The sequence below is a fragment of the Netta rufina genome, assembly GCF_964035555.1.
Source record: "Netta rufina genome assembly, chromosome: 2".
In the NCBI taxonomy this organism is placed as follows: Eukaryota; Metazoa; Chordata; class Aves; order Anseriformes; family Anatidae; genus Netta; species Netta rufina.
This window is the reverse complement of record NC_140124.1, coordinates 142,562,681-142,588,024: the sequence shown is the minus strand read 5'-3', so window position 1 is coordinate 142,588,024 and position 25,344 is coordinate 142,562,681. Positions and strand designations below refer to the sequence as shown.

At 36.4% G+C, this 25,344-nt stretch overlaps 1 protein-coding gene across 3 annotated transcripts in view; it reads left to right on the top strand.

The window, feature by feature from the left end:
- Positions 1-25,344, top strand: part of CSMD3 (CUB and Sushi multiple domains 3) — a gene marked incomplete at both ends in the record, with an annotated part of 670,606 nt that overhangs the window by 350,876 nt on the left and 294,386 nt on the right. For all 3 annotated transcript variants that reach the window (XM_084281281.1, XM_084281280.1, XM_084281279.1), the window contains 2 exons: positions 19,814-19,996; positions 21,033-21,359. In XM_084281281.1, the coding sequence (XP_084137407.1) occupies positions 19,814-19,996; positions 21,033-21,359 (510 nt within the window). The remainder of the gene's footprint in view (positions 1-19,813; positions 19,997-21,032; positions 21,360-25,344) is intronic.

Below are 25,344 nucleotides of genomic sequence, written 5' to 3'. Positions count from 1 at the left end.
CTTTAAATACGACTGTAGGGATTTTTTAAATTTTTTTTTTTAATTAAAAAAGACATTTTTTAAAGACAGGAATAGAAATGTTGGATTCCTTATCAACTTCTTTATAAAATCCAGTATTGTCTAAGAACATAAATTTTCTGTTTTCATTAATAAATTCCCATTCCAATGACTGGATGGAGTTTAAAAATAAATAAATAAATAATAATTATTGTTGTGTTGACTAACTTGTAGAAGAATGTTATCATTTAAGTTCTTTCATTGGGTTAGACTAGTCTCCTTGTCCGTGAACTACAGACTGCATGATTTAGCTTCAGTGTTGATATATAACTTCATGAGATAGTTGAGGCCCTACCTTTTGGGTATTTGGTACATTTTCACATAACTTGTAGCATATATCTACAATATTTTTTGCATATTTTTTGTGATCTAATAGAAGATTTCTTGAGTATTGTACTCATCTAAGAAACTAGACAATCAGTTTATAAAGTAATTTGCTCTGAATTTGCTCTTATACGGGTTTCTGGTTATTTCTAAGGTATTATAAGAATACACTGACTGTGGTCTTGATCTGCTCAAAGTAGATCCAATTTATCAAAATTATGTTTAGTGTTGTTTTTTGTTTGTTTGTTTTATTCATTTGTTTTTCATTAAGCAAGCTTTAGGACAACTATAACAATTTTTTCTGAATTGTGAACTCTGCACTTTATATCTGACAGATCAATCTGGATGGGATTGACCAGGTGACTGATCAAAACAATGCCTGAATATGGCAGGCAATGTATATTGCCTGTTTATAAATTAATATTTAATATCAGTTTATAAATTAAGATACTCTTTAAGTAAGTCAGCTATTCTGCAATGCAAACACAACACTTTATAGTCAATGCAACTGCAAACTTTGAATAGCGTAATAAAAAGAGTTGTCACAAGAAAGGAAAATAGCCTGTAAATCCAGTACCTCTTTATTGAAGGCTATTGTGAGTCTTTTGATTTCAGTGTTTTTTTCCCCCCAAAAAAGTTTATGTGTAATAAAGACTGTATTCAAACTGAATATGGCCTACCCATTTCCATTCCTCTTCAGGCTCAGACATGTTTTTTCACCCTCTCAGCTGAAATTGGTGATATCCATCAATCATACATGATTATTTGTACCCTAATTCAGGTACAAAGACAGTGATTTGAAGTCTCTGGACTAAACCTCCCTGGAGCAGGGCACTGGGTTCAGGCCAAGGCTAAAAATACAGCTCTGACACTGAAAGGAAACCTCCTTTGTAATGAAGTACTTAGTCTGGTCTTAAACACACTTAGTTCTTGCTGCTTTCCCACTTTGGGAAATATATGCTTGGGTGTCTACTCTGCATTCACAAGACATGAGAGTAAGTTTAATAGGATAAGATTCACACCTTACTAGGGGAAGGTGTGCTATCTAGGATGAAATATTGGTAAGGTCAAGAACACTGGCACTGGAATGTTAATCACAGACAAAACTTCTACCTCTGATTTTTGGATGATACCCTATAACTCCTGTCCAGAATCGCTTTGAAGCGCAACAATATTTTAAGACCCAGAAACTTTATATGAAAGTTTAGTTATTTAAGGACTTTTAATAAAATTCTAATGCATCAAATATCAACTTGTTGCAACAACAAGATCTTTATATCATGCAGAAGTGTATAAAATTTGCACAAGGTGAGGCAGAATATTTACCTACCCTCAGAACTATTATATCACTTATTATTTAATATATTATTTATGACAGTCTATGCAGATAGATCAATGAATGCTGCATGTCCAGACCTGGTTTGTTCACTGGAAAAATAATAATTTTCACCAATATTTTTATTTCTTGTTTCTTTTAGACCACTCTTTACTTAGCAAAGTCTCTTCATGTTTTTCATGGCTACAATGCCTATTGTTTGTCTAGAGTGTTTGTCTTATGCTGTTTTCTCCTGTGATTTTTCCTCCAAAACAGGGAGTAGTTTATTCTGCTGCATCAGAAAATAGAACTTGTCCCCAACTTACAATCCTAAACAACTATGTTTGGAGTATGTGGATCAAAGCGATAGATAAGAGAGGATTAAATTTCTTCTTAAAAGAGAGATGTACAGGCAAAATTTTCTTCACTCTGAGAAGTGCATACTTATGGGGGAAGCAAATAATTTTCTGATGCCTGTCAGAAGAGAAAAACTGGTCAAGTTCCTCTTTTTTTTTTTTTTTAATTTTTCTTTTTTTCTTTCTTATGCTGGTTAATAACCAGCTTCAGGTGAAATCATGTTATATGACACTTTAGGGACAAAAATAAAGACTTTAAAAATGTTCTTTACAGTTTTGTAGCACTTAGTCAACATCAGAGCAGCTCATCCTAAAACGTGCTTGATAAACATCCTTTCTATTACTTTAGGATAGCATTTGGCTATTCTTATTTTAAATTGTGCTGCAGCTAGCTGTATAATAGTTTTGTTCTGTAGTACACACCTTTAATTTTAGCTCAGTTTTAGTAACTTCTTTTACTGCTTTACCTAAAATGGATCTGGTGGCCTTCAGCAGCCAAACTCCATTGTTGCTGAACTTGTCAGGTTGGAAAGAAATATTATTCACCTTTACTAATTATTTAGTGCATTTTAAAAATACTCTCTCATAACTTAGATGCATTTCTTGACTTACTGTTTTTTACCAGAGGTAGGAGAAATTACTAGGTATGATTTAACAAGAAGCCTCTACCAATGTAGAATACTGAAGAAAATCTGAAGTGAATGCCCTTTCAAGCTTTCCTATCTGAGTTTTGTTTTCTGAACTTCATTTCAAATTTCTTGTGAGATTTTCAATATCTATGTTAGCTTGGAAGTAGTGTACTGGTGATCTTCTAGAACAACTTGTCTTCGGAAAGCTTTCCTGTTCTAAGAAGATATTTGAATCATTGATGGCTAACTTTCAGATTTTGATCTCTTCTGAAAATAATTCTCAGAAGTGTGGAACTATGCAGTAGCAGATGAGGTAGTGACAGAAATGTTATTTCTGAGAAAGGCAGTAATCAAGCATGGCTTATTTAAATTGTCCTACAAAGTCAATTAAATGTTTTACCTAAATAAGGGTCAGGTAAATGAGCAGGCTGTGAAGGCAACGGAATCACTGGGTCTTGTTGTGAGACTGGAAAATAACCAGAGCTTTTTATCAGCTTTTGTTTCAATATCTAGCTCTGACAGTAAACATAATTGCTGCGTAAGTGCTGTTCTGTTCTAAGAGTTTGCTGTGGCCCTGGTATATTGTATTTGCTGGCAAACCAGTTGAAATAATGACTCTGTAATCATCTCCATCTACCTTGCTGGGAAAATTTGTGCTGTAATCTCAGTGTTCTAGAAGAATTGGTATAAGGTATTTGAGATTGTTGGGCCATTGTGGTGGTTTCATGTTGATGGGCAGCTATGAGCCACAACTTCACTCTCACTCCCCGTTCTCAAGAGAACAGGGAGAAAATACGATGAAAAAAGGCTCAAGGGTTGAGCTAAGGACATGGAGATTGCTCACCAATTACCATAACAGGCAAAGCAGACTCAGCATAGGGAGATAAATATAATTTATTGTCTATTACTGACTAGAGCTGTGAGAAACTAAAAGCAAGCTCAAACCACCTCCTCCCTCTTCTCCCCCACCCCTCCTTTCTACCTCCTTCCCTCAAGTGGCGCAGGGGAATGGGTAATAGGTGCATGAAAATAGTAATAGGTAGATTAAAGTAATTTTTCTGTCCATCAGTCTATTCATAGTCATTTGCTTGAATCCTTTTAACTGGGCTGTCATATGATATGCACACAATTTGAATAAAAGTTATTGCATCTTCAAGCATTTTGATGGTAATTCTTCTGGGTGCAAGTCTTTTTCAGTGTTTTTCTTGTGGAGTTGAGAAAGTACTGGCCCAGGTGCATAATGAGAGATACCACTATTCACATTGTGGTAGCACATGGTCTAGATACATTTGACTGTTCATGATCAATCCTTTACATTGCTTCAAAAATAATATGTAGTTCGTCTGATCAGGAGAGGCTTGTGGTGCTATTGCACACAACTGAAGCTCATCTCTGAATAATCTGCACAGTCTATTTACAAAGTAATCTTGTATTGCTGTCAGGGATTTATGTAACTCCATACAATGGTGAATATTATCTTTGTTCTTCTTCTTTGTCCGTTTTATAGATGAGTTCAATGCTAAGAAGATTCAGGGTTTTTAACAATGCATTCTTTAATGCTTTTTAAGGGCGTTTGATATCTGTCAAGTCAAATGGTGTAGTAACAGTGTCATAAATATCCCAGTAGGTGGCATGTTGATTTTTCTGAACGTGTTTTTTGTTAGTGACTTCTATAATAGCAAAACTGAAGTTTCCTGTAGCACTTCTTGGTAAATTTGTAACAATACTCTTATTACCCATTTAAAGTGGAAAACACCTCTGCTTAATATAAAATTATCCAGTATGTATGGCATGGACAAATTAGATATGGACAGGTAAGCAGCAAATTGAAAGGTTAATGAGCAGTTATATAACAAACTTTAAAATGTTTTCAGTTAGTCTGTTCCTGAATTGTTATTCTAATGCACCTCCTGTTTCATTCCAAGATTTAATTCCTCAGTCATTCATGCTGCATACATGTTAGCTTTCAACTATGCTGTTTCTTAGTTGTTTCTCTAATCATTTGATATATTCTTTGGTCAATAAATTCATCATTGATTATAAACTGTAGAAGCCTTGTGTCCTGCTTTTTCATCCAGTATGGAATGGTCAGAAAATGTCAAAAGTTACTTTTACATGAAGCTAATTAATCAGGTAAAGGACACTAGTTCTTCAGGTTGCTCATAAGAGGTAATCCAGACAGATTCCTACAATATTTTCAGGTAGTCTAAAATGTCCTGATATAGCAAAACCATTACCAGGTTGTATGCAGCCATATTATTTGAGAGACATTCTGTATATATAAAAGCAATAGAAGGTTCCCATTTATATTTCTTACATGAGGTGTTATGTCATACTTCATCAAACTATGTCTGCTTTTCTTCAGTACTTATACTGAATATTTTTACAAGTAATTGTAGAAATTTGTAGTTCATCGAGTAGGCGTGCATGGCAGCACTGAATTCTCTGTTTTCAGTTATCTCTGTTTCTCTAATCTAACTGTATTTTAGTATTTTTCTTGCTGTAAGATTCTATGCCTAGCTTTTTGAGCCCTATTTATAATGCTTTCCGGAATTTAGTTCAGTTTTTGTTAATAAATCAGGATTATAAATTCTGCTTCTTCTTTTACCAGTTCAGCCTTACTACCAATGCACATGACCTTTCATAATATGATGCTTGTAGTAAGTATTCTTTAGTCCAAGATATAATTGTGCGGGTTTCTTCTGAGAGGTCTATGTATTAAAATCCAGACAAATGCATTGTACCATGGATCAATGCAAACTGAAAGGTTAATGAATGGTTATAAAATGCTCTTTAGAATGTTTTGAGTCAGTCTCAAAAGTCAGTCTGTTTTTAGACAGTCTGGAAGGCTGAAACATTGATGTTATTTTGTGATGTTATTTTCTATTCTATTATAATAATATAATGAATTATTTACATTTACCTGCTGTATAAACTGTCAGTAAGGTTCAGTATATTTCATGGGGGGGGAGTGGGGAGAATCACAGAATCACACAATGGCTGAGGTTGGAAGGGACTTCTGGAGATCATCTAGTCCAACCCATCCCATGCTCAAGCAGGGTCACCTCTGGGACCACTGAGAAGGGTCTGGCCCCATTGTCTTGGCACCCTCCCTTAACATACTTATATTCATTGATAAGATCCATTCTCAGCCATCTCTTCTCCAGGGTAAATAGGCCCAGCTTGCTCAGCCTTTCCTCACAACAGAAATATTCCAGTCCCCTAGTCATTTTCATAGCCTGTTGCTGGACTCTATCCAGGATCTCCAGGTCTCTCTTGCACTGGGGAGCCCAGAACTGGACACAATACTCCAGGTGTGACCTCACCAGGGCTGAGTAGAGGGGAAGTATCACCTGTCTTGACCTGCTGGCAACACTCTTCCTAATGCACCCCAGGATACCAGTGACCTTTTTGGACACAAGGGCACATTGCTGACTCAGGGTTAACTTGTCCACAAGGACTCCAGGGTTGTTCCCTGCAGAACTGCTTTGCAGCAGGTCAGCCCCAAGCCTGTATTGGTGCTTGGGGTTATTCCTCCCTAGGTATAGGACCCTTCACTTGCCTTTGTTGAACTTCAAGAGGTTCCTCTCCACCCAACTCTCCAGCCTGTCCAGGTCCCTCTGAATGACAGCACAGCATTCTGGTATATCAGCTACTCCTCCCAGTTTTGTGCCATCAGCCAACCTGCTGAGAGTGCACTCTGTCTCTTCATCCAGATGAATAAGCTGAACAAGACTGGATCCAATACTGGTCCCTGGGGGACATTGGTATCGCTACCTACAGGCCTCCATCTAGACTGTGTTGCTTATCACAATCCTCTGAGCTCTGCCATCCAGCCAGTTCTCAATCCACCTAACTGTCAACTCATCTTACCCACACTTTCTGAGCTTCCCCTTGAGGATGTTGTGTGAGAAAATGCCAAAAGCCTTGATGAAGTCAAGGTAGGCAACATCCACTGCTCACCTTCGCTTACCCAGCCAATCATTCCATCATAGAGGGCTGTCAGTTTGATTAAGCATGATTTACCCTTGGTGAATCAATGCTGAGTAGTCCTGATCACCTTAACCTCCACATGCATGTAGATGACTTCCAGGATGAGCTGCTCCGTCACCTTTCCAGGGATGGAGGTGGGTCTGACTGGTCTGTAGATATCTGATTCCACCTTCTTGCCCTTTCTGAAGACTGGATGACATTGGCTTTCCTCCCATCCTCAGGCATCTCACCTTTCAAAGACATCTTCCAGCTTTCTCAGCACTCACGGTTGCATCCCATCCAGGCCCATGGATTATTTTGTATCAAGTTTGCCTAAATGATCTCTAACTCGATCCTCCTCAGCCTAAGAAGGAGAACATTAGAGGGGAAAAAGGAAGACAAGCTGATGTGCTTCTGTACTTTGTTGGATGGATATGTTCAATGTCCTGCAGAAGATCTGGAACATATAGTTTAAAAAAGCATTAAATTGTCAGGTGAACATCTTTACAATTTAGAAGCTAAAATTTTGATTTATGTCATTAATTGTTTTAATATTTAAAATATTTGCTATTAAATTGCATGTGCATAGTTTAGAATTTTATACCTCTGTTTCAGACTCTTTAGATATTTCTGAGACTTTCTCATGTTCAAATGTGCATTAAAAATAAATCATACATCTTATAGACTGAGATTTATATCAATACGTGGGTTGGAAAACTTTCATCATCAGATTGCCATCTTTCTAGTATTTCAATATCTTTTCAAAAGTCTTGGGAACACAGTCATAGCAATATCTTTGCCATTATTTTATACAGTGGGAAAGTGTTTTTCTTAACTTTACATAATTTTCTCCCACACGTATACAAATCATATCTTCTCTCTAACATGTATTTTAACCATAATAGAGAGTGAAATAACAAGACATATTATGGGTAAGACTGATGCATTAGTTTGGAGTTGAATCATCCCTTCCTAAGTAAGATAAAACCCAGTTTGTTTAATCTATGTTTTACCATTTTAGAAATTTTAAAGTTGAACTGTTTGGGCTGAAATTATCTGTACGTGATGGATGTCTCATTTCTAGTGCTTAAGGGCAGATTGAAGCAAAACACACCAGTAGCTTTGAAGAACATGGCTTCAGGAAAATACATTCCTTTGTAGCTGTTAAATATAATATGGCAACCCTTTTGATAAGTTCTAGCATTTCTGCACATAAGATCAGCTCCCTGAAATTTGGCAAGTGGAAGAATATCTAACCAGATTCAGTCTGCAAAATTCTAATTTGCATATGCTTACTCATTTCTTCAAGAGGATTTAGGTTACAGATACTAAAATCCCTGAGAGCTTCATCCTTATCCAAGCTGTAATCTAATTAGAGCTTCCAGCAATCTCTATTTTTCTCTTTATTTTTGGGGGTGGGGGTGGTGAGTGTACTGAATTTTTAACTTGAAAAAATCTACATTCAACAATAACCTTTAGATGCAACGTTTTGGTGGGATACCGTGTGGTTGCCAGGTGCCCACCAAGCTCCCTTCTCAGCAAGACAATGGGAGAAAATAAGGTGAAAAAAAACAAATGGGTTGAGCTAAGTACAGGGAGATCACTCACCAGTTACCATCATAGTCAAAACAGACTCATCTCAGGGCAGTTTAATTTAATTTATCGCCAATTAATAGCAGAGTATTGCAGTGAGAAACAAAGATAAAACTAAAAACAACTTTTTGCCTCGCACACTCTTTCAATCCCAGATTCAACTTCTCTCTGATTTCTCTTTGCTTCCCTGGCACAGTATAGAAAATGGGGGTTGTGGTCATTTCATAATACTTGTCTGCTGCTCCTTCTTTACACTTTTCCTTTGCTCCACTCCATCACAAGTTGTTCCAGCGTGGGTCCTTTGTGTGGGTTGCAATTCTTCAAGAACTATTCCAGCAAGGGTCTGTACCATGGAGTGCAATCCTGCAGGAATGGCCAGCACTAGCATGGGTATCCCATAGGTTGCAGCTCTTGCTAGACCACCTGCTTCTTGTCTCTATGGGCTGCAGTTCTGGCTCTGAGTCTGCTCCTGTGGCTCTCCATGTGCTGCAGATTCCTTCAGGCCATATCCACCTGCTGTGGTGTGAGGTCCTCCAATGGCTGCAGTGTTGATATCTTCTCTGACATAGTACAGCATGAGCTGCAATGGGACAGCTTGCTCCAGCATTGTCCTCTCCGTTGGCTGCAGGGGAACTTCTGTCCTCATGTCTGGAGCACCTCCTCCCCCTCCATCTTCACTGACTGCAGAGCTGTTTCTCTCCCATTTTCTCATTCCCTCACAGCTGCTGTGCAATATTTTTTAACCCTTTATTAAATATGTTGTCACAGGGGTGGTGCAAGTATAGCTGATGGGCTTAGCTTTTGCCAGTAGTGGATCCCTTGGATCCATCCAGAGTTGGCTCTGACCAATGCAGGGGCAGCTCCTGGTCTCTTCTTACATGGGCCATCACTGTAGTGTGACATGCTACTGATGCCTCACCACTTAAACCCAATAAAAACTTGCTATATAATTTTTATAGGAGTAAACCCAGAACTGACTTTTTAGAGTGAATGTGGTAATTACCTTTTTCTGTTGATTTTAGGCTTCTCTGTGTTTTGTTTGTTCGTTCATTCATTCATTCGCTTGTTTTTACTCTGCCCTAGTTTTCTTTTCAAAATGTCTGGGTGCATGGGGCCAGAAGAGACTAACTGATCAAACTAAAAAGGTGCAGGATGAGGGATCATGGGAACACAACACTGGGTAGGAAAGCAATCAAGTCACTTTGACATTCTAAGTACATCTGAAGCCTATGTTCTGTATAGGAAGCAAGAGACTTGGAATGAAGGAGTTTTTTCACTCAGATAAGTGAGATCATGAGCTAAACTCCATATAAATAATAATTGAAGAGTTAATAATTTTGTCATGAGTAATAACAGTAATACATCATATTATAATATCATTTGGCATAACAGTGTAATAGTGGCTAGGGTGAATAACATGAGTCACAAACAGTATACTGATATAGACCCACCACAGACAGGCATTTTGCAGTGTTGTGCTTACTTTCCAAGAAAAAGTCAACAGACAGATGACCAAAAACAGACAGATGCAACCAAAAGTGAAGTTGATAGAGAAGCAACTATAAATGATAATTGTTTTTGGTTGTATAATTTATATTGTCTAATTCTAGCTGTGAAATTCATGGTGTTTTGTCTTTTTCTCTTAACTACTGTTTTTTTTTCAGCATTTTGCAGGAATTTACTTGTAGTGTTCATGTTGTTACACCCACGTGAGTAGATCAGCACACAAGAAAAAATTGTGGTTATAGGTCCAGCATGTATTTTTATTATATGCATATATATAACAGCTACATATATATATATGTGTATATATATATAAATGGCTACCAATGACTATATATACATATATATACATTATATACATGTTTCTCTACAAGCTTTTTATTTTATTCTGTTTTATGACCTTGATCTTGGCTTGTTGCTTCATCCAAAATGTGATGCCTTCATCATAGATTTGTCACTAACTTTTCTTTTTCTTCTTCCTATTGGCACTGGTCGGACAAGACCCAAGGGAAGTTTTAGAATGTTCTTAAAATTCTGCAGTGTTCGAATGTTCTTATAGAAAAGCAGGCTGGAACTAATAGTCTCACATCCTGACTAGATGTTTAGGTCAGCAAAACTGCAAACTTTTAAGAATGATAAGGATGCTACCAAATTAAAATCTTAGTGTTATTGTATAGTGACGCATATATTCAGAATCTGATGCAGATAACCATCATGAGTTTTTCAAGGCAATGGAAGACAAGATTCATTGAATTCTACTAAAGAAAAGTTGCAGAAATGATGCAACTTCATATTACTAGTAAGAAAAACAGCAACAGATTTGAAAGTTCTACAGATGATATACCGATTTCGAATAAATTCATAGTTGTGAACAGATTATTTCTGGATGTGTGAAGAGCTGAATTCTGGATGATAGCTTCAGTAGTCTTGCATTTGGACATCTATCTGAAAACACCATATTAAGAAGAAAAAGAGCAGTACTATACAGAACAAAAGGGTGAAGAGAGTATGTACAGGTCTGCTTGACTTGTATAATGGCAGAAAAATCCCTTGAAACGATCTGTTTTCATTTATATGGTCTTCATAAGCATCCTGGCAGATGGAGATGAAGCTACTGAATCTATTAAAACATTCTTTTTTTCCCCAAAGATTTTCTAAAGCTGACAGTGGAATGCCTTAGTCAAATCAGCAGTGACAGAGATGAGTTTCCTGCTGCTTCTCATATTAGCAAAATAGTATACTTCATTACTTGATAGTCTCAGAATACTTTGCAAGCATTGGAGGACCACATTCTCTTCACCTTCATTCTCTTTATGGTTTTTAACAATGCGCTTATACTTTTCTCATTGAAATCAAGGGATTTCATCTGTGGAACAAAACCCTTCTTATTTTAAAATGAAGAAAGAGAATCACCGTATTATACACCATCCACTTACAGAAAGAAGATTCAAAGACAGAAATTATTGAGTTTATGTAACTGCTAATAAATGGGTTTCAGGCTTAATGCAGCCTTGTAAACGATCTCAGTCATTTCTGCATATGGTGACTATTAACATGTCCAAAGGATATAGTTTGCAAATGCAATTATAGCTGTTGCTTGTGTTTTGTTGTTGTTTCCTTTAAAAAGACCCGCAAAGTCAAGAATTAGGAAAATATATTCCAAAGTTATTACTCATTTTTTGTTAGCATCTTTCCTGGAATATTTCTGTGGCTCTGGCACTTCTCTTGCAAATATTTTATTAATTGAGAATACTTGTTCAGATTCTACTTGCACCGTGATTTATTTTTGACAGACCAAGTAGTAATCTGTGGACTGCAGAATATTCTGTGTCTTCTTATTGGAACTGTTATCGTAAAGGATAACAGATGATGATAAGATTCGTTGGTATTACTTTTTCAGTCATTCTTTTTTGCTGTTGCCTAGTTTCTGTAGTTCCATAAGTAAAATTCACAACATAGTTGTCTGCTATTAAAAGTTACATTTTATGGAGCAGTGCAGAAATTGATAGGTGTTTGCTGTGTTTATCGAAGGTTTTTTAATGTAACTGTGTGATAAAGCACTCCTGAACATGGGATTGTATTTCAACCTTTAAAATAAAAATGTTAATAGTTGGATGAAACTTTATTTAAATTATCCAGTAATCCATCTTTAGTCCTAAAGACAAGGAACAATCAGGAAAAGGAGAATTAAGTTGGTTAATAACACTCAAATGCAGTTCCTCCAGGCTGAAGTGACTGTATTAATGAGAGCTAACATAACACACTATGAAGACGGTATTGTGCTAAGAGAATTTTTAAAACATCCTGAAGACTGGTGTCTGTAAATTTCAATATGTATTTCAAAGAGTTGTGGAAAAAATACCCTCCTAAATTAAGTTCCAGAGACTACTCCAAAATCACAGAATGGGTAGAACACCTTTAACAGGTGTTCTACCTAAAACACTGTATGTTTATCATCTTGTGAATCCATTCAGGGAGAAGACCTGGCTGCATGCATAAAGCCCTTCCTCTCTCTTTTCCTCACTTTGCATACCTGTTTCTTTTATAAGGGCACCCAGCAGCACAGACAAAGAAAGTGCTACAACATGCTCACTCTGGGGCAGTGCGGTACAGCTGGAGGCACTGTGGAGTGTACTGTCTCTTGATTTTGATACAGACGTTCTAGACCATAAGTATTTGCATGCAGTGCAGGATTAATTCCTTATACTTACATTTGCTATTTCCTAGAAAAGTTGCCACTACACACGTCAGAGCAAATCTTCCTTTCAAACTAACCAAAATGAAACCCAAAACCATAAAACCTACTGTAATTAGAATTGAGGCTAAATACAATACAATAGGTGTTCTGGATAGGAAAGTGTGGCAACTCTTTTATTTATTAGACATACCTAAGACATGAAATCTGTAGAAAAATTCTGATGGCTAAAGTGCAGCAAGGGTGTTGATAACCTTTAAAATACAACTGAAAAATCACACTGCACTGGAGCCTTTTATTTTGTAAATGGCTTCCATCCTTTGCTTATAAAAGTACTTATGCTTTAACAGTAGTAGTTAACAGCCAAAACAGTTTCCTTTACCTGAAGTAGCATATGGACATGGTAATATTTAGGAGAATGTGTAATTGTTAACATCATTCAAATTGCTTTCTGTTTTGTTTGCAGATCATAGCAATATCTAAACTCTATTTCATGCAGATATAACTAAGTATCATCTAATCTTGTCCTATGTAAACTGGAAAGCAAAATCTAAAATCTTGCTGAAACAGCTTCAAAATTATTTGTCTGTTACGTAGCTTTAAGATTATTCTTCTTGAAGATAGATACTGTGAAGACATGTGGCATGATTTAACATTGCTTGTATCATCCCAAATGACACTATTTTCTGGCTTGCTGCTTTTTGAGTGCTTTTTCTCTGTATGATTTAAGTTCTAATGCTCAAGACAAGATAAGCGATTATACTATTACTTTGCGCTTTGTGGTCAGAAGTTGTGCAAATATATAATAATATCTTTTCCTAGGATTTCAAGTATGCAAGTTCCATAGTGGAAACACTAGCATGCCTATTTCACAACCAAATTTAGATACATAAGGTGTACTCAGTTTTGTATATATATGAATTGTGCAAATATATTAAAATAAATTAAAATAAAATAAGTATTTTAAAAATAAATTATACAAAGGTATATATATACCTTTGTGCTTGAAAGTGTGATCATTTAGATTTTTCCCCATTGTCTTGCAAAATGCCAGATATCAATATATGACGGTGAATATTTGCAGCTTTTGCTATAGAAAATTCAAATATCAAACAGACAGCTTTATTCTTTTTGAATTAAACACCAAAACTGTTCCTTTTCATATACCATTATTTAGTTAATCCAGTATGCTTTGTTGCAGCAAATAGTATGTAATTAATTCAATTTTAATTTTAATTTTAATTTTAGTAATAATAATAATAATAATAATAATAATAATAATAATAATAATGTCATACTTCCATTCATGTGGTCAGTGAAACAACAAATGGACACTACGTTAAAATGTTGTTAAATACTAATTGGTCTTTGACTAATATTTCCATGAAGTGCTATAGATTTCTTTGCATCTCTGCTGAGGTCATTTCACATCTTTAGTATGTATTTTTTCACTTGCAGAAGTAATCTCTTTTCCTTCAGAATTGTTTTCCCCTATAAGAATCACATTCTCCTCTTTTATTTACCCTTAGAATTACAGGAGGGTAAGATAGACAAGTCCTAACTCCAGTGCCCTCTGTCAAAATGCATTTGTGTAGTAAATGACTATTTCTTTTCCCCAAGGACCATTTAGTCACCTCCAGAATATGCCTGTCCTTCAGAAAGACAGAGAATAAGAGAAAAAGAACATTCCTTAATTGATATCGCTGTACGAATAGGTACTGTAGTTTTGGGTTCTCCCTTTCTGTTCTTCACTGGAAATGTATGGAACCCTTCAGTAAGATGCCCAATAAAAATGGTAATTTTTTAAAAAATGACATGATTACCTTATGTTTCTTCTTTCCTTTTTTTTTTTTTTTTTTTTTTTTTTTTTTTTTTTTTTTTTTTTTTTTTTCCCCCCTCCTATATTGATTTGTCTTAGTGGAGGACTTGTTAGTGTTAGGTCAGAGATTGTACTCGGTGATCTTGGAGGTCTCTTCCAACCTAGATGATTCCACGATTCTGTGATTCTGTCTTTGATATTTGTTGTTAGAAAATATGTTGGCAATTATAAGCTTGATTCAGTGCACTGGGATCGTAGACTTAGCAGCTTTCTTTGATCAAGTTTCCAAAATAAGGGTATCCCAAACAATCCCAACAAGATTTAGTCTTTAACAAAAAAAGAGCTCGTGCCTCTTTTAATTCCCTTCCATGTCATTATGTTCCACATGGTACAGTGGACTTTGAAGGAATATGTAAAAAATCACAAAATATTTTGGTTCCAGCTGACTCCCTTCCATCTTTCCCTCTCCCTAGACACTGGCATTCAGAAACAGGAGGTGGGAGCAGTGGGGAAAGAAAGATTTATGCTGAAAGCATTAGCACATCTCTATATTATAATATCAACAGAATTTTTAACCTTTGATTTTTATTTTTCCCGTGGAGTTTTGAAATAATTTCTGAAAACAAGCTGATTGCATTTTTTGTTGCTCCTATCAATAGCTTTAAACCTGAGATTCCTGAGTAATTATTAACATATTTATCAAACTCTTATTACACATAGAGGTGCTTTTTAATTTAATTTTGTTTTAACAAAGAAGGAAAGAATGATCTAATGGAAATAATATTATGATAAGTCATTTTTTCTCAGGCACAAATAGCAATACTGGTGTTCTGGATCATAAAACTTTAAGTTGGTCGTAGTGACCACAGAAAAATGACAAATCCATCCTAGCCATCTCTTACTGTATCTAGTGTGAACTGCAAATCTCAATAAGCAGAATAAATCATAAAACATAACATAAAGCAAAATATAAAAATATAAAGTAACCAAAACATAAAATAAACTGCAAAAATGTGCTTGAGCAGTAAGATGACGTTTGACTTTTCAAAGTTAGTCATTATATGTAACAGACTTCTTTCAAACAGTTATACTATCCAATATCCTGTAATAGTACTAAAACACAAAAGTACTAAAATACTAAAATATTAGTAAAATTAAAAAAAAAAAAACAACCAACAACAACAACAAAAAACACTAAAATGTGTTATAACAACTTCTGCTGTAAATTACAACTTTGTTATATGTTGTATGTATTGTATGAAAACCTGTATTATAATCTGTGATACTTTTTGTCAAAAAGTTACAGAGGTAGATTCTTTAAATGCAGCTATATTCCAGGATATTAGCTCATAATGCCTTTTATTTCTCTTGTCTGTTTGGTGAATCGTACTGAAGTTTCTTTTCTTTCTCTCTCTCTCCTCTGTACCTATACCTATCTATATGTCTATATCTATATATCTCTATCTAATCTCTATCTATCTCTATCATCTCAATCTATGTCATATATATCTATCTATATTTATATATTGTTGAAAAAATAATTTTTATTGATGGCATTACTCAGTGAAATGTATTAAAGTCTATTGTGATAACCTTAAACAACCATGAAGTATTTTCTTTATTATAAATTTATTTTTTTCAGTAAGGAACTTGTTCATAACAAGAAATGAGACTTTGTCAGGCTCTGAAACTAACTTTTTAGGAGTTACTGAAACATATTCAGTTCAGGGAAGCTGAAACAGATTTGAAGAGCTAGCAGCAAAATTTGTGAATCTGAATATCATTTATCCCTTGTAGGGATTTCAAACAAAGCTATAACAGTACTCTATCCTAAAATCATGTTACTGAAAATGTGATTATCTGACAAAAGCCCAGTAAGCAGGGTTTTTTTTTTTGTTTTGTTTTCTTTTGTTTTCCTTTCAAAGAAAGATCATTACCATTCTCCAAACAAATCCAAAAGCTGTTTGTACTTAAATCCAACAAATAGCTATCATTTCTACTCTTAGGAAGAACTAAGTAATGACACAAAAGTGTTCTGTTTAAAATTCAGAAATGAACTGATACTAACGTGAAATTTAGAGTGTAGAGCATAAGCAAGGTGTGCAGAAAAGGTTAAAGTAATAAAGAAAATATTGCTGTAAATGTAAACAGATACAAACTGAGATTGTGGATAGTTTATTTCATTTTAAACTGTCATTTAAATAACATCTTGGTCGACTTAATGCCATTTATAAAAGTGAAAAAAAAAATAAGAACCTATGGATGCTTTCTCACACATACATAACATAAATAAGATAAATATGTGACATACTTTTCTTTTTTTTTTTTTTTTCCCAACTTACTCTTGTTAATAATTATACTCTACATAAGATCTTTTGAAATGCAGAATCAATTCCTTTAAGTCTTCTTAATGTCTGGTAGGAGACAAGATGAGCAAGCTCACTGTATCAGCTTCAGTCCATTATGTTTTTATTAAAAGTGACAAAAAGACATAGAAACTCTTAGTATACTTAGTATAAAATAGTAATTAGAGAAAACCATTGGTGTAACTATTTCAGAACAGTAGCCCCAGAAGATAATACATAGAAGTAGATATAAATACATTTATCATATATTCTGTGAGAAAACTACATAATGTTACCTGCTGTAATTACTTGTTGGAGAACTAATATTTATAGAATATATTTGTTTACCCAAACAAAATATGAGATGACTGAGGTACTTAGATTATTATTAATTTCCCAGGATAGCCTAGATTTTTTCCCTTTGGCAATTAACAGTTTTATATTCTGTCAGTTTGACATTCACAGTCTCATCAACATTGCAGGTAGGAGGATGGAGTTTTTGTCTTCGTTACGATGTTTTAAGATATTTTGTTCAGACCAGCTCTAACCTTTATTATGTATTATTAGTATATTTTGGGGCGAGAGTCTGAACCTGTTTTTTATCTTTCTTTAATTATGAATCATATTCTCTTCCTCCTAGGAGTGTTTGAAAAAAATACATGTAATAAGTGTTGATATTTATTATGCTTTGTTAGGTTTTTGATTGGGTTTGATTTTTCTTTAATCAAATGGAATAACAAAACCTTTCAAACCTCTAGAAGAAGAGTCAGTCTTCAAATCTTCAACTCCTTTTAATTGCCTTGTTGAAATTAACATTATAAATTTGATTTTGTCATGTTTCAGTTGTGTTCAGAGCAATAATAGAAGGATTTCAGAAATGAGGCTTCTGTAGATGACAATATGACTCTAGAAAACTTAGTTGAGTGAAAATTGAAATAATTGCTGGTTGTTGTGGTGTTTTGTTTTGCTATTCCCTCACTGTTAAACTAACAAATGTGGAAACCTGGAATAACTGACAGCAAGTGAAATGTTCAAAAAAATGTTCTTAAAGTGAAATGTGCAAAATACAGTTTAGGGATACTTATTGCTACTGCTAATGCACGTTATGCATTAATTTTATTTTAAAATTTATGTCCTTTTTTGTAGTTAGGACCCCTTGTGAAAGAAGTTTGTGATAACTGGGTTAGACAGAGAAAATAATTTTGTCCTGAATCTCCATTACCTATGTACAATTTTTCTGTGTTTATAGAAGATGAATCTATATGATGATGATGAACCAAAGTTTCATACCTTGAGCATAACAATTTCCCTACAAGTTTCTGAGACATGACAGACTGCATTCAAGGTTGCTGAGATAGCTGTGGGATCTTCTTGCAAGGTCACTTTCTAACATCTCTGGCAGTTTGTGGAGCATAGGAGATATCCCCAAAGACTGGAAAAAGGTTGTACCCATCTTCAACAAAAGCCAAAAACTTGACCTGCGCGATTGCAACTGCAGCCTGGTCATCTTTATTTAAACTCCTAGGTCAAGGTCACAGGTCAAGTCCTCTTGGAAGCCATTTCATAAAGAACATTCATGGGAACATTCCGCATGAATTTATCAAGGGTAATCGCATCTGACCACTCTGTTTGTCCTTTATAATAAATCACTAGATCACTGGACAAGGGGAGAGCAGTGGATGTTGCCTGTGCCAACCTTATTGGGGCTTTAGACTCTGTCCACTCATCCCAAGTAGTAAATATAATGTCCTGACTTGGATGGAAGATAACCAGATGTGTGAAAGTCCAAAGGTGGTGGTGGTGGTAAGACTGGATGAAAGGACAGAGGTTAGTAGTTAATGTAGTTAATACTGTACCTGAATACCAGGAGCAAGAAGAGTACTACAGGAGCATACTCTGTCATCTTCCATTTTGTCATGGACTGTGAAGACGCTATGGAGTGCACTCTCACAAAGTCTGCAGATGACACAAAACTGAAACAGTTGAATATGCTCAAAAACAGGGATGCTATCCAGAGGGACCTAGGCAGACCACAAGAATGTGCCTGCTGTCACTCAATGAAATTCAACAAGGTCAGGTGCAAAGCCATGCACCTGGGAATGAATAACTCCTGGCAACATTGGGTGGGGAAAGTCTCTTCAGAAAGGCCCTTGGCAGCAGAGAAGGGGTGATAGCATCAGCACAGATTGATAGAAGTGATTATTCTTGTTTACCTGGCATTCATTAGACTGCATCCAGGTTTGAGGGACAGATCGACTGAGTGGATCAAGAGATCAATTGAGTTCAGTGGAGGGCTGTCAAGGTGCTCAGGGAACTGGAACTGGGCTGCAGAGGTGCTCAGGGGACTGGAACTCCTGCCCTGTGAGAAGGGCCTGTGGGAGCTCAGTTTGCCCAACCTGGAGAAGTGAGGCTTAATGTCAGCCTGACAGTACTTAACGAGGAGGATATCAAGAAGACAGAGGCCTTTAACGTTGACGCATGATGGGAGGATGGGAGACAATGGCCATTAAAATTAGAAGATCATACTGCATAAAAGTGTTTTTCCCATGTGGGCAGTCAAGCAGTAGAAGAGATTGCCCACAACTGTCTCTCCATCCTGGGAGATTTTCAAGACCTGACTGGAAAAGAAGTCCTGAGCAACCTCAGTCAGACCTCAGAGCTAAGCCTGCTTTGAGCAGGAGCTTGGCCTAGAGAACTTCTGAGGACCCTTCCTACTCTCTCTCTTTTTTTCCCCCCTCTATTTCATTGTTTCATTAATTTAAGGTGTATTGGAATTTGGACAGTGTTTGACAGAGTGGGATACTGGTCTCAGTCAGTAATTTTAAATGCTTGCATAATGCGAATAGTATTTTGCTTGATACTATTATTGTCTAATTTGTGTTTGTTGTTTTTTTTTTAAGTAAATAGAAATATTTTTGCTCATTTGATTTTAATTTGAAGTGCCCTATTAACACAAAGAGCTCTGATTTTTCTAAAATCCTTACACAGAATTTCCTCAATAGGAAGTTAGAGCATAGAATCAGACTCAGCGGTGCATTTCAGCAGGTGTTATGTGAAGTCTTCATTTGCTTATACTATATGTTTTATTCTTCTAGAAGTAAATTCTTATTCTTATTCTTATTCTTATTCTTATTCTTATTCTTATTCTTATTCTTATTCTTATTCTTATTCTTATTCTTTTATTTTATTATTTTTATTTCAACAGAAATTGAAAAGGAAAGCTGTGGGGATCCTGGAACACCACTGTATGGTATCAGAGAAGGGGATGGATTTTCCAACCGGGATGTTTTAAGATTTGAGTGTCAGTTTGGATTTGAATTAATCGGAGAGAAATCTATCATTTGCCAAGAAAATAACCAGTGGTCTGCAAATATACCAATTTGTATTTGTATGTAACAAAACTTTTGTTATTATTATTTTATGATACATAGCATTACAATGTATTTTCAATTATAGATAATAATTTGTATGATTTATTAAAAAGCATAGTATAATTAATTCTGCTTACAGAATGAATTTGCTTTTGTTCAGTGGTGGGTTTCCCTAAAGGCTATGCCTAATAAAAATTCTAGAACTGTTAAAATACTTTATTAGTAGTAGTAGTACTAAAGGAATTGCCTTTATGTGATATGAATTGTCATAGACTGAGATGTAATATTTTATTATTGGCTTTTTTATAGGAAGCTGTAGATTTTTTAAGGTAATATATTTCCTTAGATTACCAACTGCTGAACTGTAATGAAGGGTTTAAATTATTTAAGGATTTTTCCCCATGTCTTATATTGGAACACAATTTAGAATTTAGAGCTATACATGTCTATGATCATTTATCATTTACATTATGCAACATAAGTAAAAATAATGTTGAGATAAGTGTCTGTGGCAACACATTTCTTTCTTAACATTTCCACTAAAATAGTACAGATCAAATATATACAGAGTGCAATCAGTTGCTTTCATCCTTGCAATTTAATATGGCTTAACTGAAATGGTTGAATATAAAATATTATCCTGGTGATAGCAAAACAACTCTTTTGTCTCTTTGAGGCTAGTTAATATCTTGAGCTCCTGTGTAAACAACAAATGATAAGGGTACTCTTGACCTTTTGAAACTTAGTGGGCTTTGTGAGAGGTCTGTTCATATAAACAGTTCTCTAAAGGAGAAAATAAGTAGTGCCAACTGATTAAGGACTGTTGAACATGAGTACATTATAAGGACTGCTGTAGGTTTCCAGTGCAACGAGGCTATTCATTATTACCTGAAGACTCAACAACCTTCCTTTGTGGCTTCACACCTGATTGTAACAAATGCTGAATTATTCAGTTGTGATAACAACCAAGTTTTAAGATCTCTTATAATAAAATAAATCATTCTTAAATTGTTTTCTTCTATTGTCTAATGTCTTTGTCTCTTTTTTTGGCAGTTCCTTGCCTTTCCAATTTCACTGCACCAATGGGAACTGTTCTTTCACCTGATTATCCAGAAGGATATGGAAATAACTTAAATTGTATCTGGACAATAATTTCAGACCCTGGGAGCCGAATCCATCTCTCTTTTAATGACTTTGACTTGGAATCTCAGTTTGACTTCCTTGCAGTTAAAGATGGTGACTCACCAGATTCTCCTATAATAGGAACATTTACTGGTGCTGAAGTTCCTTCCCATCTTACCAGTAATGGTCATATTTTGAGGCTGGAGTTTCAAGCTGACCATTCCATGTCAGGACGTGGATTTAACATCACTTACAACAGTGAGTAATAGTTTATTTTTACTTTTTTTTAATTAAAGTGTGTATTTTGTTTTCAACATAGTTTGAGAGGAATATATACGCACGTAAAAAGGATGTTACACAAGACACCTTCACACAAATCCTATATACCAAAAAAAATACCTGATTTAGGTGTTCAGATTGCCTTTCAGATGCAATTTTGCAGCTGAAAACGTGTATATTTATCACTTACTGCATTAGAGATCATTGTGGTGGGATGTTTAGAACACTGAAAATTAGGTCATTTTCAAATTATAAAATTAAACTTCAGTAAATTTGTTAAAATCACTTGAAAAGTTTGTGCTACTGGTTAAATGTTATATAATATTAATTATCATTACACATACAACCTCACTGAGAACTCATACTAATTGAGCTGTGAATATATAATACCCTGGAGCTGATGGCTGCAATCTTTGCTGGTTCATAGTCATTGAGGTCAAGGTGAGGAGCCATGAGAACTATTTGATATGTTGAACTACACTAAGCTTATCTTCTTTTTGTCTGATCTTCCTTCCATATGCCTGACAATTTTAAGCTTTTTTCTCCAGTCCCTGACAAACAGATATCTTGTTCTCATTGGTAGTATTACATCTTTTAATGTTTTTGTCTTGCCAGTCATCTTTGTGTATTCAGGATGATGTGCTGGCTATTTGTAGCCCCTTGTGCTTATCTTGCCTTTTAGCAATGTTTTGCTACTTGGGTACCTTTCTTTGCCTTTAGAATAAAATAGAATAGAACAGTTCAGCTGGATGTCAATAGTTAGATGACCTTCAAAGGTCATCTAGTCCAACTGCCTGACTTCTTCAGAGGTAACTAAATTTTAAAGGTTATTATGGAGGGCATTGTCCAAATGTCTCTTGAAGAATGATACACATGGGGCATCAACTACCTCTCTAGGAAGCCTGTTCCAGTGTTTGACAACCTTCACTATAGAGGAATTTTCCATATATGTAGTATGAACCTCCCCTGGCACAGCTTTGTGCTATTCTTGTGTGTCCTGTCAAAAGCTACCAGTGAGAAGAGACTGACACTTAGGGAAGTCTCCACTTCACCTCCTCAGGAAGCTGCAGAGAACTATGAGGTCACCTCTTAGCCTCTTCTCAAAACTAGACAACCAAGTGTTCTCAGCCTCTCCTCATAGGACATGACTTCCATCCAAGCTGGTAAAAGAAACAGCTTTGTTGCCCTCTCTGGATGCTTTCAAGTACTTTAACATCCTTTTTATATTCTGAAGACGAGCACTGTATGCAGTATTACAGATGAGTCTCCACCAGTGCAAACCATAGTGGGAAAATCACCTCTTTAGGCTGGCTGGCTATGCTGTGTTAAATGCACCCTATAATGCAGTTTGCTCTCTTGGCTTGCCAGGGCACACTGCTGATTCATGTTGAGCCTGTCGTCAACCAGCACATCCAGATCCCTTTTTGCTGAGCTGTTCTCTAGCCCCTTGTCTCCTAGTTTGTAATTGTGTCTGTCATTACTCCTTCCCAGGAGCAGAACCCAGCATTTTCCTTTGTTGAACTTCATGCCATTCCTAATCTTCCAGTGCTCTAATCTGTCTAGATCCCTCTGCAAGGCTTCTTGTCCCTCCAGGGACCAAACAGCACCTCCCAGTTTAGTATCAACAGCAAACTTGGTGAGTTTCAATCCTGCATCATTGATAAAAATGTTGAACAGAACTCGCTCCAGAATTGAGCCTTGAGGAATACCACTGGTGACCATCTGTCAGCCACATTTACTATAACACATTGAGCTCTACCATTGGGCCAATTCATCACCCAGCATAGAATGAACACATTTATTTCACAGCCGAACAATTTGTCCAGAGGGTACTGTGAAGGACAATATCAAAGGCCTTACTGAAATCCAGAAGGATTACATCAGCTGCCTTCCCTTCATTCACCAAGTGGGTGGCCTTATTATAAACGGAGAACAAATTAATAAGGCAGGACTTTCTCTTCATAAACCCATGTTGATAAACCTATGTTCATAAATAAACATGATATAAACCATGATATAAACCATGTTCATAAACCTATGCCTGATAACAGCTTTGTCCTTTAAGTGCCTTTCAATATGCCCCAGGACAATCTTCTCCATAACTTTTCCAGGGACTGAAGTTAGACTTACAAGTATGTAGGTTCTTGTCCCAAGCCCTTTTTGTAGATGGATATAATGCTAGCTAGCTTTCAGTCAGCAGGGACCTCTCCAGACTCCCATGACCTTTGGTAAATTGTTGAGAGGGGACCACCTAATAAGAACACTGCTGCTAATTTCTTTGTCACTCTGAGGTGAATGCCATCAGGCCCCGTGAACTTAGGAACATTAAGTTGATACAGCCGTTTCCTTACAATTTCAGTGACCACAGATGGAAAGTCATGGTCCTGCAAGGTCTCAGCAGCCCAGAAGCCCTTGTAAGTTACTGAGGTAAAAAAAGACATTGGGAAAAAAGACCTTGTCCTTTTTCTCCTTACATTTGAAGTGACCATCTGCTCCAAGCATCAGTCTAATGTTTCCCTTTGACCTCCTCTTGCTGTTAACATACTTCAAAAAGTCTTTTTTGTTGTCTGACACCACACTGGTCAGTGTCAACTCAAGTTGGGTATTGCTTTTCTTGTTTTCTACCTTTCAATGCAAACTGCAGCTCTGCAATCTCCCTGTGAAGCCAGACCTTGCCTCCACAGGTCATATACTGTCTCTTTCTGCCCTAGTTCCAGGAAGGATTCCCTGTTCAGAGAGGCTAGTCTTCTGCCCCACTTGCTTGACTTGCAGCACAATGAGATTGTCTGCTTCTGGGATTTTAAAAGGTGTTTTTTGACAAGCAAACAGCTCATGGACCCTTAATTCCTCTAGAGCAGATTCCCGAGGGACACTGCTAACTAGCTCCCTCACAAGCTTAAAGTCTGTTCTCATGGTGGCAACTCTGATGGCCTTTTTTCTCCTTACACCAAAAATGTTGAAGTCAACTAATTTATGATCACTGCAGCCAAGATAGTCACTGTTGTGGTCTAACCCAGCAGGCAGCTCAGCACTACACAGACATTCACTCACTCCCCTCCCCAAGTGGGATGGGGGCGAGAATTGGAAGGGAAAAATATAAACTCATGATTTGAGATAAAGAGAGTTTAGTAGGGTAGAAAATGAAGGGAAAATAATATTAACAATAATAAACATATATAAAAAAGAAGTAATACACAATGCAATTGCACATCACCCACTGACCAATGCCCTGCCCTGCCAGTTGCCAAGCAGCAGTCCTCCCGCCTGCGCCAACCTTCCCAGTTTTTATTGTCCTGAATGAAGTCATATGATCCACACGTCATATGGGATTTTCCTTTTGACCAGTTCGGGTCAGCTGTCCTGTTTCTGTCCCCTCCCAGCCTCTTGTGCACCCCCAGCCTCCTCACTGGCAGGGCGGTACGAGAGGCTGAAAAGCCCTTGATTTAGTGTAAACACTGTTCTGCAACAAATAAAACATCAGTGTGTTAACAGCATTATTCTCTTTGTAAATCCAAAACATGAAACATAAGAGCCACTAGGAATAAAATTATCCCTGCCAAAACCAGGACAGCCATCTACTATGACATCTCCCACAGTGCCTTCCCTATTCTCAAACAACGTATCTAGGAGGGCACCTTTCCTAGTTGGCTCACTCAGTACTTAAGACAGAAAGTTGTCTTCAGCATGCTTTAGGAATTTCCCATACTTGTTGTGGCAGTATGATTTTCCAAGTTTATGTCTGTGATGCTGGAGTCTCCCATCAGGACAGTGACAACTGGTCCCAAAATTTCCCTCAGTTGCCTGTAGAATAGTTCATCTGTGCCATTGTTCTGGGTTGGTGGTTTATAGTAGACCCCCATGATGACATCTGCTTTGCTGTCCATTCCCTGTAATCTTCACCCAGAAGTTTTCAACTCGCTCCAGAATTGAGCCTTGAGGAATACCACTGGTGACCATCTGTCAC